Genomic DNA, 18,145 nt, shown 5'->3' with positions numbered 1-18,145 from the left:
TCCACATGGTTGTGGAAGGGACAAAGTTTAGCAGATTGCAGATGTATGCCGTGCGGGCCAAGCGCTACAAGGGGCGAGGTGATGGTACTCTCTACCCCACATCCATGGAGGCAATTAACACACAAGGACTGGGACTTATCGGAGCTCGCAGCGTCCAGGTGAGAAGAACCTGCCCGATGGTTACCACCCTGGGAGGACGGCATCAACAGAGGGAAGTACCCACCACCTGCCCGATAACATCGTACTGATCTCATCTACACAGCGGCCATCATCCTCATCATCAACACTCGCCTCCAATGCTAGGCAAACCAATCTTGAGTTACTACTATGCACGCCACTTACTTCCAGAGCTGCATTCACAATTCTGCTGATCATGCAAATGTCCAACTATGCTCCTCTGTGCAGACCAGAACCAGCAGGAAAGGCAGCAGAATTGTGACTGCAGCTTTGGATGTGACTAGAGAGTGAGCTAGGATACACAATGTGCGGTGTCTGTGCAGATATATCACCTCCTTACTGCAGGAAAGGCAACACAGACATGTAGCATTCACATGGACTCTGTTTATGGTGGCAGAGAGCGGCATAAAGCTCCTTCAGGCCACAGCCATGACCAGCGAGTCACCTCCTCCAACAACAGAGATTTAGGCTCTTACTCTGTACCCCATGCTTTACACTGCTGTGCCGCTTGATCAGATTGGCTTAAATGGAATAAAGCGAGGACAGAAGACTATGAAGGACAAGTAACAGCCCCTCCCGTAACACGTATTGTGCCCCCCCAGTAACCCCCATTGTGACCATCAGTAGACACAGCAGAGTAAGGCCTCATGCACACGACAGTATTTTTTCACGGTCCGCAAAACAGGGTTCCGTTGTTCCGTGATCCGTGTATGTTTTTTCTTCGGTGTGTCTTCCGTGATTTTTGGAGGATCCACGGACATGAAGGAAAGTTAAAAAAAAAGTCGTTTTGGTGTCCGCCTGGCCGTGCGGAGCCAAACGGATCCGTTTGACGTTGACACAATATGGTGCAATTGCAAACAGATCCGTCCCCCCATTGACTTTCAATGTAAAGTCAGGAGTCCCTATCGGAGTTTTCTCTAATCCGATGGTATATTTTAACTTGAAGCGTCCCCATCACCATGGGAACACCTCTATGTTAGAATATACCATCGGATTTGAGTTAGATCGTAAAAACTCAGATCCGACAGTATATTCTAACACAGAGGTGTTCCCATGGTGATGGAGATGCTTTAAGTTAGAATATACTGAGAACTGTGTACATGACTGCCCCCTGCTGCCTGGCAGCACCTGATCTCTTACAGGGGGCTATGATACGCAAGGGTTTAATTGTGCATATCATAGCCCCCTGTAAGAGATCAGGTGCTGCCAGGCAGAAGGGGGCAGACCCCCCCCCCCCCTCCCCAGTATTAAATTCATTGGTGGCCAGTGCGGCCCCCTCCCTCCCCCCCCGATCATTGGTGGCAGCGGAGAGTTCCGATCGGAGTCCCAGTTTAATCGCTGGGGCTCCGATCGGTTACCGTCGCAACCAGGACGCTACTGCAGTCCTGGCTGCCATGGTTACTTAGCTATTTTAGAAGCATTATACTTACCTGCGCTGTCTGTGACCGGCCGGGAGCTCCTCCTACTGGTAAGTGAAAGGTCTGTGCGGCGCATTGCTTACGGGTGCTGCCAGGCAGCAGTCATGTACACAGTTCTTAGTATATTCTAACTTGAAGCGTCCCCATCACCATGGGAACGCCTCTGTTAGAATATACTGTCGGATCAGAGTTTTCACGATGTGAAAACTCAGCTCTGAAAAAGCTGTATGCAGACGGATCTGCGGATCCGTCTGTGCTAAAGAAGCCTACGGATGCGGGTGGCAATCTTGTGTGCCTCCGTGTTTTTTCACTGACCCAGTGACTTGAATGGGTCCGTGAACCGTTGTCTGTCAAAAAAATAGGACAGGTCCAATTTTTTTGACGGACAGGAAACACGGACGCGGATGACAAACGGTGCATGTTCCGAGTTTTCAACGGATCCATTGAAAGTCAATGGGTCCGCAGAAAATCACGGAAAACGGAACAACGGCCACGGATGCACACAACGGTCGTGTGCATGAGGCCTAATTCTCAGCATCAGATAAATGTCTGGGCTCCTCTAGGATCAGTCTATGTAATCTACAGCTTGTAGTACACTCACGGTCCACCAGGGGGCAGCATCAGATAAATGTCTGGGCTCCTCTAGGATCAGTCTATGTAATCTACAGCTTGTAGTACACTCACGGTCCACCAGGGGGCAGCATCAGATAAATGTCTGGGCTCCTCTAGGGTCGGTCTATGTAATCTACAGCTTGTAGTACAGTCACGGTCCACCAGGGGGCAGCATCAGATAAATGTCTGGACTCCTCTAGGATCAGTCTGTAATCTACAGCTTGTAGTACACTCACAGTCCACCAGGGGGCAGCATCAGATAAATGTCTGGACTCCTCTAGGATCAGTCTATGTAATCTACAGCTTGTAGTACAACCACAGTCCACCAGGGGGCAGCATCAGATAAATGTCTGGGCTCCTCTAGGATCAGTCTATGTGATCTACAGCTTGTAGTACACTCACGGTCCACCATGGGGCAGGATCAGATAAATGTCTAGGCTCCTCTAGGATCTCTCTATGTAATCTACAGCTTGTAGTACACTCACAGTCCACCAGGGGGCAGCATCAGATAAATGTCTGGACTCCTCTAGGATCAGTCTATGTAATCTACAGCTTGTAGTACAACCACAGTCCACCAGGGGGCAGCATCAGATAAAGGTCTGGGCTCCTCTAGGATCAGTCTGTCATCTACAGCTTGTAGTACACCCACAGTCCACCAGGGGGCAGCATCAGATAAATGTCTGGGCTCCTCTAGGATCAGTCTATGTAATCTACAGCTTGTAGTACAACCACAGTCCACCAGGGGGCAGCATCAGATAAATGTCTGGGCTCCTCTAGGATCAGTCTATGTAATCTACAGCTTGTAGTACACTCACGGTCCACCAGGGGGCAGCATCAGATAAATGTCTGGACTCCTCTAGGATCAGTCTGTAATCTACAGCTTGTAGTACACTCACAGTCCACCAGGGGGCAGCATCAGATAAATGTCTGGACTCCTCTAGGATCAGTCTATGTAATCTACAGCTTGTAGTACAACCACAGTCCACCAGGGGGCAGCATCAGATAAATGTCTGGGCTCCTCTAGGATCAGTCTATGTAATCTACAGCTTGTAGTACACTCACGGTCCACCATGGGGCAGGATCAGATAAATGTCTAGGCTCCTCTAGGATCTCTCTATGTAATCTACAGCTTGTAGTACACTCACAGTCCACCAGGGGGCAGCATCAGATAAATGTCTGGACTCCTCTAGGATCAGTCTATGTAATCTACAGCTTGTAGTACACTCACGGTCCACCAGGGGGCAGCATCAGATAAATGTCTGGGCTCCTCTAGGATCAGTCTATGTAATCTACAGCTTGTAGTACACCCACAGTCCACCAGGGGGAAGCATCAGATAGATGTCTGGACTCCTCTAGGATCAGTCTGTAATCTACAGCTTGTAGTACACTCACAATCCACCAAGGGGCAGCATCAGATAAATGTCTATGCTTATCTAGGATCAGTCTATGTAATCTACAGCTTGTAGTACAACCACAGTCCACCAGGGGGCAGCATCAGATAAATGTCTGGGCTCCTCTAGGATCAGTCTATGTAATCTACAGCTTGTAGTACACTCACGGTCCACCATGGGGCAGGATCAGATAAATGTCTGGGCTCCTCCAGGATCAGTCTATGTAATCTACAGCTTGTAGTACACTCACAATCCACCAAGGGGCAGCATCAGATAAATGTCTATGCTTATCTAGGATCAGTCTATGTAATCTACAGCTTGTAGTACACCCACAATCCACCAGAGGGCAGCATCAGATAAATGTCTGGGCTTCTCTAGGATCAGTCTATGTAATCTACAGCTTGTAGTACAACCACAGTCCACCAGGGGGCAGCATCAGATAAATGTCTGGACTCCTCTAGGATCAGTCTATGTAATCTACAGCTTGTAGTACAACCACAGTCCACCAGGGGGCAGCATCAGATAAATGTCTGGGCTCCTCTAGGATCAGTCTATGTAATCTACAGTTTGTAGTACACTCACAGTCCACCAGAGGGCAGCATCAGATAAATGTCTGGACTCCTCTAGGATCAGTCTGTAATCTACAGCTTATAGTACAACCACAGTCCACCAGGGGGCAGCATCAGATAAATGTCTGGGCTCCTCTAGGGTCGGTCTTTGTAATCTACAGCTTGTAGTACAACCACAGTCCACCAGAGGGCAGCATCAGATAAATGTCTGGGCTCCTCTAGGATCAGTCTATGTAATCTACAGCTTGTAGTACACTCACAGTCCACCAGGGGACAGCATCAGATAAATGTCTGGGCTCCTCTAGGATCAGTCTATGTAATCTACAGCTTGTAGTACAACCACAGTCCACCAGGGGGCAGCATCAGATAAATGTCTGGACTCCTCTAGGATCAGTCTATGTAATCTACAGCTTGTAGTACAACCACAGTCCACCAGGGGGCAGCATCAGATAAATGTCTGGACTCCTCTAGGATCAGTCTATGTAATCTACAGCTTGTAGTACAGTCACGGTCCACCAGGGGGCAGCATCAGATAAATGTCTGGGCTCCTCTAGGATCAGTCCTGTAATCTACAGCTTGTAGTACACTCACAGTCCACCAGAGGGCAGCATCAGATAAATGTCTGGAATCCTATAGGATCAGTCTATGTAATCTACAGCTTGTAGTACACTCACAGTCCACCAGAGGGCAGCATCAGATAAATGTCTGGGCTTCTCTAGGATCAGTCTATGTAATCTACAGCTTGTAGTACACTCACGGTCCACCAGGGGGCAGCATCAGATAAATGTCTGGGCTCCTCTAGGATCTCTCTATGTAATCTACAGCTTGTAGTACACTCACGGTCCACCAGGGGGAAGCATCAGATAAATGTCTGGGCTCCTCTAGGATCAGTCTGTAATCTACAGCTTGTAGTACACCCACAATCCACCAGGGGGCAGCATCAGATAAATGTCCAGACTCCTCTAGGATCTCTCTATGTAATCTACAGCTTGGAGTACACTCACAGTCCACCAGGGGGCCGCATCAGATAAATGTCTGGGCTCCTCTAGGATCAGTCTGTAATCTACAGCTTGTAGTACACTCACAGTCCACCAGGGGGCAAGCATCAGATAAATGTCTGGATTCCTCTAGGATCAGTCTGTAATCTACAGCTTGTAGTACAACCACAGTCCACCAGGGGGCAGCATCAGATAAATGTCTGGACTCCTCTAGGGTCGGTCTTTGTAATCTACAGCTTGTAGTACAACCACAGTCCACCAGGGGGCAGCATCAGATAAATGTCTGGACTCCTCTAGGATCAGTCTATGTAATCTACAGCTTGTAGTACACTCACAATCCACCAGAGGGCAGCATCAGATACATGTCTGGGCTCCTCTAGGATCAGTCTGTAATCTACAGCTTGTAGTACACTCACAGTCCACCAGGGGGCAGCATCAGATAAATGTCTGGACTCCTCTAGGATCAGTCTATGTAATCTACAGCTTGTAGTACACTCACAGTCCACCAGGGTGCAGCATCAGATAAATGTCTGGGCTCCTCTAGGGTCGGTCTTTGTAATCACAGCTTGTAGTACAACCACAGTCCACCAGGGGGCAGCATCAGATAAATGTCTGGGCTCCTCTAGGGTCGGTCTTTGTAATCACAGCTTGTAGTACAACCACAGTCCACCAGGGGGCAGCATCAGATAAATGTCTGGGCTCCTCTAGGGTCGGTCTATGTAATCTACAGCTTGTAGTACAACCACAGTCCACCAGAGGGCAGCATCAGATAAATGTCTGGGCTCCTCTAGGCTCAGTCTGTAATCTACAGCTTGTAGTACAACCACAGTCCACCAGGGGGCAGCATCAGATAAATGTCTGGGCTCCTCCAGGATCGGTCTATGTAATCTACAGCTTGTAGTACACTCACAGTCCACCAGGGGGCAGCATCAGATAAATGTCTGGGCTCCTCTAGGATCAGTCTGTAATCTACAGCTTGTAGTACACTCACAGTCCACCAGGGGGCAGCATCAGATAAATGTCTGGGCTCCTCCAGGATCGGTCTATGTAATCTACAGCTTGTAGTACACTCACAGTCCACCAGGGGGCAGCATCAGATAAATGTCTGGACTCTTCTAGGATCAGTCTATGTAATCTACAGCTTGTAGTACACCCACAGTCCACCAGGGGGCAGCATCAGATAAATGTCTGGGCTCCTCTAGGATCAGTCTGTAATCTACAGCTTGTAGTACACTCACAGTCCACCAGGGGGCAGCATCAGATAAATGTCTGGGATCCTCTAGGATCAGTCTATGTAATCTACAGCTTGTAGTACACTCACGGTCCACCAGGGGGCAGCATCAGATAAATGTCTGGACTCCTCTAGGATCAGTCTGTGTAATCTACAGCTTGTAGTACACTCACAGTCCACCAGGGGGCAGCATCAGATAAATGTCTGGGCTCCTCTAGGATCTCTCTATGTAATCTACAGCTTGTAGTACAACCACAGTCCACCAGGGGGCAGCATCAGATAAATGTCTATGCTCATCTAGGATCAGTCTATGTAATCTACAGCTTGTAGTACAACCACAGTCCACCAGGGGGCAGCATCAGATAAATGTCTGGGCTCCTCTAGGATCAGTCTATGTAATCTACAGCTTGTAGTACACTCACGGTCCACCAGGGGGCAGCATCAGATAAATGTCTGGGCTCCTCTAGGATCAGTCTGTAATCTACAGCTTGTAGTACACTCACGGTCCACCAGGGGGCAGCATCAGATAAATGTCTGGGCTCCTCTAGGATCACAGTGGACTGAAGATAAGGGTGTGCAGACATGGACTGACCAGCAGAGGGCAGCGCTAACATCTGTACAGCTCCCATACAGGCCAGCAATGAGGGCAGGTTCACATAGAGAATAACTGTACTACTACTCCAAACAAGCCACCTGTGTCCTCCGCACTGTACTACTACTCCTAACCTGCCATCTGTGTCCTCTGCACTGTACTACTACTCCAAACAAGCCGCCTGTGTCCTCTGCACTGTACTACTACTCCAAACAAGCCGCCTGTGTCCTCTGCACTGTACTACTACTCCAAACAAGCCGCCTGTGTCCTCTGCACTGTACTACTACTCCAAACAAGCCGCCTGTGTCCTCTGCACTGTACTACTACTCCAAACAAGCCGCCTGTGTCCTCTGCACTGTACTACTACTCCAAACAAGCCGCCTGTGTCCTCTGGACTGTACTACTACTCCTAATCTGCCATCTGTGTCCTCTGTACTGTACTACTACTCCAAACCTGCCACCTGTGTCCTCTGCACTGTACTACTACTCCAAACAAGCCACCTGTGTCCTCTGCACTGTACTACTACTCCAAACAAGCCACCTGTGTCCTCTGGACTGTACTACTACTCCAAACAAGCCGCCTGTGTCCTCTGGACTGTACTACTACTCCTAACCTGCCATCTGTATCCTCTGGACTGTACTACTACTCCTCCTAACCTGCCACCTGTGTCCTCTGGACTGTACTACTACTCCTAACCTGCCACCTGTGTCCTCTGGACTGTACTACTACTCCTAACCTGCCACCTGTGTCCTCTGGACTGTACTACTACTCCTAACCTGCCACCTGTGTCCTCTGGACTGTACTACTACTCCTAACCTGTCATCTGTGTCCTCTGGACTGTACTACTACTCCTGTCATCTGTGTCCTCTGGACTGTACTACTACTCCTAACCAGCCATTCTAATGCTAGCTAACCTGGCCTTGACAACTCTGCACACAGCTGTACCCCTCTGACAACTTTGTCCGTGTCCTGCTGTCCACCCCTGACAACCTTGGTGTCATCCTGCTGGCAGTGAGGAGACCTGACGCGTCTCTGCTCACACGCTGGCCGACAACCACCGCTGCCTGCACAGGAAAAAATAAGACCGCCATCCTGTGTGGATGAAGAGAAGCGGCAGAGCCGAGGAGCCGCTGCTCAGGAAGTCTGAAAATAGCCGGGAATCCCAGGAGAAGCCGAGCGGCTGACGCGCTTCACTCTGCCGCTGTCCTGTATATGGCGGCATCTGCCAGGAAACAATACAGCACTGTCCATACCTCTACTAGAAACAACGCGTTTCAGTCTCTTTCCAGGATCTGACAACTGCTCTGTATCCAGTCCGGCACCCGTGTGATGGTCACATGACCAGGACACAGTCTCTCCCCCCCCAGTAAACAAACAATAAGGGTTTTGGGAATGACAGCAAGCAGGGATCTTAAAAGTATAGAAGATTGTGTCAGCTGTCATACAACGGAGCATTATTTGTAACACTAGAACAGTCAATTAGGACCGGCCACCCCACCGCCCCACCTGCCTCGCGCCCCACCTGCCTCGCGCCCCACCGCCCCACCTGCCTCGCGCCCCACCGCCCCACCCGCCTCGCACCCCACCCGCCTCGCACCCCACAGCCCCACCCGCCTCGCACCCCACAGCCCCACCTGCTTCGCACCCCACCGCCCACCCTGCTTCGCACCCCACAGCCCCACCATCCACCTCAGTGTACTAGTTCTGGAAACCTGTCAAGCTATACAAATACTTCTAATGGAAACCTGACTGTAGCCAAGTCCCAGGGGAGCTTTATTGTAACACTGTCCCTTTAAGAGGGAACACCCACAGCTGGAAGTAATTCATCAGCCAGAGCTGCATTTAAACTTCTGCCTGCTAACAGTTTGCAGGACTTGCCATTTCACTGGTGCCCCCTCCTGGTTTAGTGTCCATAGAGAGCATGCAGTGCTGCCGATGCTGGTGAGAGATGGAACGTACAGCTAATGTCAAGTTGCAGCCAGCAGAATTGTGAATGCAGCTCTGGATGTGACTGGAGAAGATGACATGATTTCACACATTCCCTCACATCTTGCTGCGTGCCTATGACAACATCCTATCCACTACTCCCCTCTTCTATATATAGTGCCTGGTCTGTGTGTAAAAATAGCCCTCGAGTTAAGGAAATGAAGAGGCCGGACACAGTGTGATGCAGCCGGTGCGGGGAAGAACTGCACTGTACTGGTGTAGCAGAGCTGAATATGTCATTGCCCAAAAAACGGGGCGCAAGCTACCGTGGCGAGGACAAAAATTAGTCCTGGAGCCAGGTACCTGCCCTACTTGCATATGGCGGTCGGCTGAACCGGGTTGTCTGCTCCAGCTCTCCTGCGCAGGCATCACCACAACGGTGTGTTGAAAGAGTACAGTCTGTTTAAACGAAGCTTCATGCCAGTAGTAGCAGCCCTGCTGTGATGAGTGGGGGGAAAGGGTAGCGGCCCTGCTGTGATGAGTGGGGGGAAAGGGTAGCGGCCCTGCTGTGATGAGTGGGGGGGGAAAGGGTAGCGGCCCTGCTGTGATGAGTGGGGGGGGAAAGGGTAGCGGCCCTGCTGTGATGAGTGGGGGGGGAAAGGGTAGCGGCCCTGCTGTGATGAGTGGGGGGGGAAAGGGTAGCGGCCCTGCTGTGATGAGTGGGGGGGGAAAGGGTAGCGGCCCTGCTGTGATGAGTGGGGGGGGAAAGGGTAGCGGCCCTGCTGTGATGAGTGGGGGGGGAAAGGGTAGCGGCCCTGCTGTGATGAGTGGGGGGGGAAAGGGTAGCGGCCCTGCTGTGATGAGTGGGGGGGGAAAGGGTAGCGGCCCTGCTGTGATGAGTGGGGGGGGGGAAAGGGTAGCGGCCCTGCTGTGATGAGTGGGGGGGGGAAAGGGTAGCGGCCCTGCTGTGATGAGTGGGGGGGGAAAGGGTAGCGGCCCTGCTGTGATGAGTGGGGGGGGAAAGGGTAGCGGCCCTGCTGTGATGAGTGGGGGGGGAAAGGGTAGCGGCCCTGCTGTGATGAGTGGGGAGGGTGTAGCGGCCCTGCTGTGAATAGTGGAGGGTGTGCGGCCCTGCTGTGAATAGTGGAGGGTGTGCGGCCCTGCTGTGATTAGTGGAGGGTGTGCGGCCCTGCTGTGATTAGTGGAGGGTGTGCGGCCCTGCTGTGATAGTGGAGGGTGTGCGGCCCTGCTGTGAATAGTGGAGGGTGTGCGGCCCTGCTGTGAATAGTGGAGGGTGTGCGGCCCTGCTGTGAATAGTGGAGGGTGTGCGGCCCTGCTGTGAATAGTGGAGGGTGTGCGGCCCTGCTGTGAATAGTGGAGGGTGTGCGGCCCTGCTGTGAATAGTGGAGGGTGTGCGGCCCTGCTGTGAATAGTGGAGGGTGTGCGGCCCTGCTGTGAATAGTGGAGGGTGTGCGGCCCTGCTGTGATAGTGGAGGGTGTGCGGCCCTGCTGTGATTAGTGGAGGGTGTGCGGCCCTGCTGTGATTAGTGGAGGGTGTGCGGCCCTGCTGTGATTAGTGGAGGGTGTGCGGCCCTGCTGTGATTAGTGGAGGGTGTGCGGCCCTGCTGTGATTAGTGGAGGGTGTGCGGCCCTGCTGTGATTAGTGGAGGGTGTGCGGCCCTGCTGTGATTAGTGGAGGGTGTGCGGCCCTGCTGTGATTAGTGGAGGGTGTGCGGCCCTGCTGTGATTAGTGGAGGGTGTGCGGCCCTGCTGTGATTAGTGGAGGGTGTGCGGCCCTGCTGTGATTAGTGGAGGGGTGTGCGGCCCTGCTGTGATTAGTGGAGGGTGTGCGGCCCTGCTGTGATTAGTGGAGGGTGTGCGGCCCTGCTGTGATTAGTGGAGGGTGTGCGGCCCTGCTGTGATTAGTGAGGGTGTGCGGCCCTGCTGTGAAAGTGGAGGTGGACCATGCTGTGATTACAAGGGGTAGGGGGCGGCCCTGCTGCGATTAGTGAGGGTGTGCGGCCCTGCTGCGATTAGTGGAGGGTGTGCGGCCCTGCTGTGATTAGTGGAGGGTGTGCGGCCCTGCTGTGATTAGTGGAGGGTGTGCGGCCCTGCTGTGATTAGTGGGGGGTGTGCGGCCCTGCTGTGATTAGTGGAGGGTGTGCGGCCCTGCTGTGATTAGTGGAGGGTGTGCGGCCCTGCTGTGATTAGTGGAGGGTGTGCGGCCCTGCTGTGATTACAAGGGGTAAGGGTGCGGCCCTGCTGTGATTAGTGGAGGGTGTGCGGCCCTGCTGTGATTAGTGGAGGGTGTGCGGCCCTGCTGTGATTAGTGGAGGGTGTGCGGCCCAGCTGAGATTAGTGGAGGGTGTGCGGCCCTGCTGTGATTAGTGGAGGGTGTGCGGCCCTGCTGTGATTAGTGGAGGGTGTGCGGCCCTGCTGTGATTAGTGGAGGGTGTGCGGCCCTGCTGTCATTAGTGGAGGGTGTGCGGCCCTGCTGTCATTAGTGGAGGGTGTGCGGCCCTGCTGTCATTAGTGGAGGGTGTGCGGCCCTGCTGTGATTAGTGGAGGGTGTGCGGCCCTGCTGTGATTAGTGGAGGGTGTGCGGCCCTGCTGTGATTAGTGGAGGGTGTGCGGCCCTGCTGTGATTAGTGGAGGGTGTGCGGCCCTGCTGTGATTAGTGGAGGGTGTGCGGCCCTGCTGTGATTAGTGGAGGGTGTGCGGCCCTGCTGTGATTAGTGGAGGGTGTGCGGCCCTGCTGTGATTAGTGGAGGGTGTGCGGCCCTGCTGTGATTAGTGGAGGGTGTGCGGCCCTGCTGTGATTAGTGGAGGGTGTGCGGCCCTGCTGTGATTAGTGGAGGGTGTGCGGCCCTGCTGTGATTAGTGGAGGGTGTGCGGCCCTGCTGTGATTAGTGGAGGGTGTGCGGCCCTGCTGTGATTAGTGGAGGGTGTGCGGCCCTGCTGTGATTAGTGGAGGGTGTGCGGCCCTGCTGTGATTAGTGGAGGGTGTGCGGCCCTGCTGTGATTAGTGGAGGGTGTGCGGCCCTGCTGTGATTAGTGGAGGGTGTGCGGCCCTGCTGTGATTAGTGGAGGTGTGCGGCCTGCTGTGATTAGTGGAGGGTGTGCGGCCCTGCTGTCATTAGTGGAGGGTGTGCGGCCCTGCTGTCATTAGTGGAGGGTGTGCGGCCCTGCTGTGATTAGTGGAGGGTGTGCGGCCCTGCTGTGATTAGTGGAGGGTGTGCGGCCCTGCTGTGATTAGTGGAGGGTGTGCGGCCCTGCTGTGATTAGTGGAGGGTGTGCGGCCCTGCTGTGATTAGTGGAGGGTGTGCGGCCCTGCTGTGATTAGTGGAGGGTGTGCGGCCCTGCTGTGATTAGTGGAGGGTGTGCGGCCCTGCTGTGATTAGTGGAGGGTAGCGGCCCTGCTGTGATTAGTGGAGGGTGTGCGGCCCTGTGGTTATTACACCAAGAAGGACAAGTCACACGGTTATGTAGATGGCGGAAGCCGCAGGTGGCGCCAAGATCTACAAACAGAGAGGAGATTTTGTTCATTTGGAAAGAAGGAGAAGCACAACTAAAACTATTTTTGGAAGAAATTAATAATAACCGATATAATTAGTTTTTTTTCATCAAATACTAATAAAGAATCCACAGAATTTTTAAACTTACAAATTACCACAAATGGGAAGAAATTCACTTGTAACACTTTTCAACATTCAACTGCCAAAAATTAGTTTTAGATTATTTCCCAGTTGCCATCTGCCGAGACGGCGTCTCCGTGTCCCTTTAGGACAATTCCGACCAATCCAAACTGTAACAACCAACAGCGAAAAATGTGAAGATGAGGCCAATAAACCGAAAGAACAAGTAAAAAATATAAATTATCCTGAAAAAAAAAAATCAGAGATGAAGCAAGAAACATGGAGAGAAAACCGTTTTTCTTATCAGAAACCAAATCACAAAAATAAAACACAAGAAGCAGCAGAATGAAGGTTCATTGTAGAATATGGACAACAACCCTCATCAGCCTCACAAGAGCATCAGATTGGGGTTACAGGTGGCCCCTCCATAAAGCATCACAATAACAGGACAGGATCATCACAGAAATGGGCAAATAGGAGCGGATTCCACATCTTGTAGAAACGCATCATTTCCAAGAAACACTAGTAAAATCCGGTCCACACAAAATTCATTCTCTTTGGAAATATTCCCCGACAGGCGATCAGCGTCGCCCACGTTGGCCAGAGCCCTCGTCCACGTTGGCCAGAGCCCTCGTCCACGTTGGCCAGAGCCCTCGTCCACGTTGGCCAGAGCCCTCGTCCACGTTGGCCAGAGCCCTCGTCCACGTTGGCCAGAGCCCTCGTCCACGTTGGCCAGAGCCCTCGTCCACGTTACCCAGAGCCCTCGTCCACGTTACCCAGAGCCCTCGTCCACGTTACCCAGAGCCCTCGTCATCAACAATATAATGGAAGAACAAAGAGGCCGAGGATGGCCGAACAAGAAACACGCAGCTATCCACCGCAATCATTGTAGCGGTGCGACCTCTGCGGCAGAAGACAGACACCGGAGGGGGGCAATCAGATCTGTAAAGCGTCAAGGGCAGAATCTAGGAGTATTGACGCTTTTGGGAGTCTCCTACCTGCGGGGTTAAATGCTGAACTCAAAGTTTTTAGTTTTTTTGTGAATGGTAACAATGGGAGGTGCCCCTCGCGGAGGAGAGATCGCATGGCCGGCAGCACTGCGGGGGCCTCACCGCCATCCACAAGTCAGTGAAGAGAAACTAGAAGGACTGACACGTCTGCATCCAGAACCCCTCGTTATAGTCAACGTGGATGACGCCAGGACCGTTAGTCCGCCTATAACGACTGTGCTTTACTTTTATTTTTTATCATTTCTTGTTCATTTATCGTTTTTATCTAAGACTTTTCAGCTATAAATATCTGGACATTGAGCAACTATATACACACAAAACGCATCTAAAACGCATGAATACCGCAATGGGGAGAATTTGGAATATAGAATCCAGGGATCCAGTCCGGACATTTGCATTGATGGAGTATAAATAACCAGGATTCTCTGTTACCACTGAGGGAGAAGTAGGGATCTACTCCGAAACGCGTCTGTAGCAAAAGACCGGGATAAGGCTACTTTCACACTAGCGGCACGGACCTCCGTCGGGTGAACAGCCTGTCCGATCCGTCCTGCCGCTAGTGAACGTTTGCCCCCGGACTGCCGCTCCGGCCCCCGGACTGCCGCTCTGCTGTCAGTTCCGGTACCTGCAGAACTGACAGCAGAAGGTGCAGAGAGGAGAACCTCTGCACGGAGGATCGTCTGATGAGGAGAATGGGGCATAGTGATCCGTTCTGTACTGTAAGTGAAATGGTCACATCCCAAGCCTAGGGCGGCAAACAGGGTCTACATAACACTGGGATACGAGCCAGACGTCCAGCTGCAGGTGTTCCACTGAAAGGTTCTCAGTCCGGACTGATGCTGCTGCCAAGTGCTGTGGATGTAGTCGAGACTTGTGCCAACTTTGCATCCCCCCTCATGCCCTTCTAGAATCCGCTGTACCCTTCACCAATTGTGCAGTAGCTGTTAGTAGGGGGTAAGGACGCGGCTCTGCTGCGATTAGCAGGGGGTAAGGACGCGGCTCTGCTGCGATTAGCAGGGGGTAAGGACGCGGCTCTGCTGCGATTAGCAGGGGGTAAGGACGCGGCTCTGCTGCGATTAGCAGGGGGTAAGGACGCGGCTCTGCTGCGATTAGCAGGGGGTAAGGACGCGGCTCTGCTGCGATTAGCAGGGGGTAAGGACGCGGCTCTGCTGCGATTAGCAGGGGGTAAGGACGCGGCTCTGCTGCGATTAGCAGGGGGTAAGGACGCGGCTCTGCTGCGATTAGCAGGGGGTAAGGACGCGGCTCTGCTGCGATTAGCAGGGGGTAAGGACGCGGCTCTGCTGCGATTAGCAGGGGGTAAGGACGCGGCTCTGCTGCGATTAGCAGGGGGTAAGGACGCGGCTCTGCTGCGATTAGCAGGGGGTAAGGACGCGGCTCTGCTGCGATTAGCAGGGGGTAAGGACGCGGCTCTGCTGCGATTAGCAGGGGGTAAGGACGCGGCTCTGCTGCGATTAGCAGGGGGTAAGGACGCGGCTCTGCTGCGATTAGCAGGGGGTAAGGACGCGGCTCTGCTGCGATTAGCAGGGGTAAGGACGCGGCTCTGCTGCGATTAGCAGGGGGTAAGGACGCGGCTCTGCTGCGATTAGCAGGGGGTAGGACGCGGCTCTGCTGCGATTAGCACGGGGTAAGGACGCGGCTCTGCTGCGATTAGCAGGGGGTAAGGACGCGGCTCTGCTGCGATTAGCAGGGGGTAAGGAGGCGGCTCTGCTGCGATTAGCAGGGGGTAAGGACGCGGCTCTGCTGCGATTAGCAGGGGGTAAGGAGGCGGCTCTGCTGCGATTAGCAGGGGGTAAGGACGCGGCTCTGCTGTGATTAGTAGGGGTAAGGATGCGGCTCTGCTGTGATTAGTAGGGGGTAAGGACATGGCTCTGCTGTGATTAGTAGGGGGTAAGGACATGGCTCTGCTGTGATTAGTAGGGGGTAAGGACGCGGCTCTGCTGAGATTAGTAGGGGGTAAGGACGCGGCTCTGCTGCGATTAGTAGGGGTAAGGACGCGGCTCTGCTGCGATTAGCAGGGGGTAAGGACGCGGCTCTGCTGCGATTAGCAGGGGGTAAGGACGCGGCTCTGCTGCGATTAGCAGGGGGTAAGGTCGCGGCTCTGCTGCGATTAGCAGGGGGTAAGGACGCGGCTCTGCTGCGATTAGCAGGGGGTAAGGACGCGGCTCTGCTGTGATTAGTAGGGGGTAAGGACATGGCTCTGCTGTGATTAGTAGGGGTAAGGATGCGGCTCTGCTGTGATTAGTAGGGGGTAAGGACATGGCTCTGCTGTGATTAGTAGGGGGTAAGGACATGGCTCTGCTGTGATTAGTAGGGGGTAAGGACGTGGCTCTGCTGTGATTAGTAGGGGGTAAGGACGCGGCTCTGCTGTGATTAGTAGGGGGTAAGGACGCGGCTCTGCTGTGATTAGTAGGGGTAAGGACGTGGCTCTGCTGTGATTAGTAGGGGTAAGGTCATGGCTCTGCTGTGATTAGTAGGGGTAAGGTCATGGCTCTGCTGTGATTAGTAGGGGTAACTACTGTGACTACTGAGGAATATAGCAGTCTGTACACACTGCATGCTGTGGGATGCACAGAGGAGTCTAGAACAAGATGTGGGTGGGGGGGGGTGATGCTACATCCCGCACAGCACGTGGCAGCAGCATCAGTCCAGACGTCACGTGGCACCACTCCTCTGTGCCATGAGGTGATAACCAAACCTGACCCACACATCAGCAAAGGATGATCCCAGGTACTACGACTCCCAGCATACGCCCTGACAGCAACAACCATGGAGACGACGATAACAGATGGGAGTCTTCTACTCCAGTCACATCTAAGGCCTCCCCAACACAAATGCCGGGGTCCGTGGTTTCCAAATCCGTGATTCGCAGACCGCAAACCAGGCAACGGTCGTGTGCGCGAGCGCTTATGCTGCATTCTGCTGGATCGGGGTCTGCACAGAGACCGCTCCTCTGACCGGCAGACAGTGAGGTCACAACCGGATATCTCTCCGGTGACAGGGCTGTCTCTTCCATCAGGAGCTGTCTCTCTGTGTATGTCTATTTCTCTCCGGTGACGGGGCTGTCTCTTCCATCAGGAGCTGTCTCTCTGTGTATGTCTATATCTCTCCGGTGACAGGGCTGTCTCTTCTATCAGGAGCTGTCTCTCTGTGTATGTCTATATCTCTCCGGTGACAGGGCTGTCTCTTCTATCAGGAGCTGTCTCTCTGTGTATGTCTATATCTCTCCGGTGACAGGGCTGTCTCTTCTATCAGGAGCTGTCTCTCTGTGTATGTCTATATCTCTCCGGTGACAGGGCTGTCTCTTCTATCAGGAGCTGTCTCTCTGTGTATGTCTATATCTCTCCGGTGACAGGGCTGTCTCTTCTATCAGGAGCTGTCTCTCTGTGTATGTCTATATCTCTCCAGTGACAGGGCTGTCTCTTCCATCAGGAGCTGTCTCTCTGTGTATGTCTATATCTCTCCAGTGACAGGGCTGTCTCTTCTATCAGGAGCTGTCTCTCTGTGTATGTCTATATCTCTCCAGTGACAGGACTGTCTCTTCTATCAGGAGCTGTCTCTCTGTGTATGTCTATATCTCTCCAGTGACAGGACTGTCTCTTCTATCAGGAGCTGTCTCTCTGTGTATGTCTATATCTCTCCGGTGACAGGGCTGTCTCTTCTATCAGGAGCTGTCTCTCTGTGTATGTCTATATCTCTCCGGTGACAGGGCTGTCTCTTCTATCAGGAGCTGTCTCTCTGTGTATGTCTATATCTCTCCGGTGACGGGGCTGTCTTCCATCAGGAGCTGTCTCTCTGTGTCTATATCTCTCCAGTGACTGGGCTGTCTCCGGTGTCTGCGCAGTCTCTTACATGCCGGGCTGTCTCCGGGCACTCACTCACCGCAGTGTGGGGCCGATACATGCCGTCTCCGTGCTCTCGATCTCCCGCAGTATCCGCTCATGTTCCGCCGCTGTTTCCAGCTCCGCCATGTCTGCTGGACTTCAGGCACCGCCCTCTCCCCTACGTCACTGCGCGCCACGTTACCCCGACGTCGTGACGTCACCGGCCCGCTGCTTCTTGGGAGTTGTAGTCTTCTCTACGCTTACCTGCTTTGAGAGAGTCCAGTGCGCGCTGCAGCCTCCAGACGTGCCCGGTGCTAACATCTATATCTCAGGCTGTAGAACAGCTACAAACCAGTCCGGCCCGAGCAGTGAGGTCTGCAGGTGGCATGGAGAAGATAGCGCCCTGTGGCACAATCTGTAATGGAGGCCTAACATGGACTCCTGTGCATGTAATCAGTCCCCCTATCAGTCACAGCTTGAGTCCCCCTATCAGTCACAGCATGAGTCCCCCTGTCAGTCACAGCATGAGTCCCCCTATCAGTCACAGCATGAGTCCCCCCATCAGTCACAGCATGAGACCCCTATCAGTCACAGCATGAGTCCCCCTATCAGTCACAGCATGAGTCCCCCTATCAGTCACAGCATGAGTCCCCCTATCAGTCACAGCATGAGTCCCCCTGTCAGTCACAGCATGAGTCCCCCTATCAGTCACAGCATAAGTCCCCCTATCAGTCACAGCTTGA

General features: G+C 53.1%; 1 protein-coding gene across 4 annotated transcripts in view; it reads right to left on the bottom strand.

Annotated features, from left to right (window-relative positions):
* The window catches only part of EXOC6B (exocyst complex component 6B), a 144,416-nt gene extending 126,838 nt beyond the window's left edge, over nt 1–17,578 (bottom strand). For all 4 annotated transcript variants that reach the window (XM_044294497.1, XM_044294506.1, XM_044294514.1 and 1 more), the window contains exon 1: nt 17,461–17,578. In XM_044294497.1, coding sequence (XP_044150432.1) covers nt 17,461–17,549 — 89 coding nt within the window. In that variant the 5' untranslated portion in view covers nt 17,550–17,578. The remainder of the gene's footprint in view (nt 1–17,460) is intronic.
* Nucleotides 17,579–18,145: the final 567 nt, after the last annotated feature.

This window comes from Bufo gargarizans, chromosome 1 (assembly GCF_014858855.1).
Source record: "Bufo gargarizans isolate SCDJY-AF-19 chromosome 1, ASM1485885v1, whole genome shotgun sequence".
In the NCBI taxonomy this organism is placed as follows: Eukaryota; Metazoa; Chordata; class Amphibia; order Anura; family Bufonidae; genus Bufo; species Bufo gargarizans.
The sequence above is the reverse complement of the archived record's forward strand: the minus strand, read 5'-3'. Positions and strand labels throughout refer to the sequence as shown.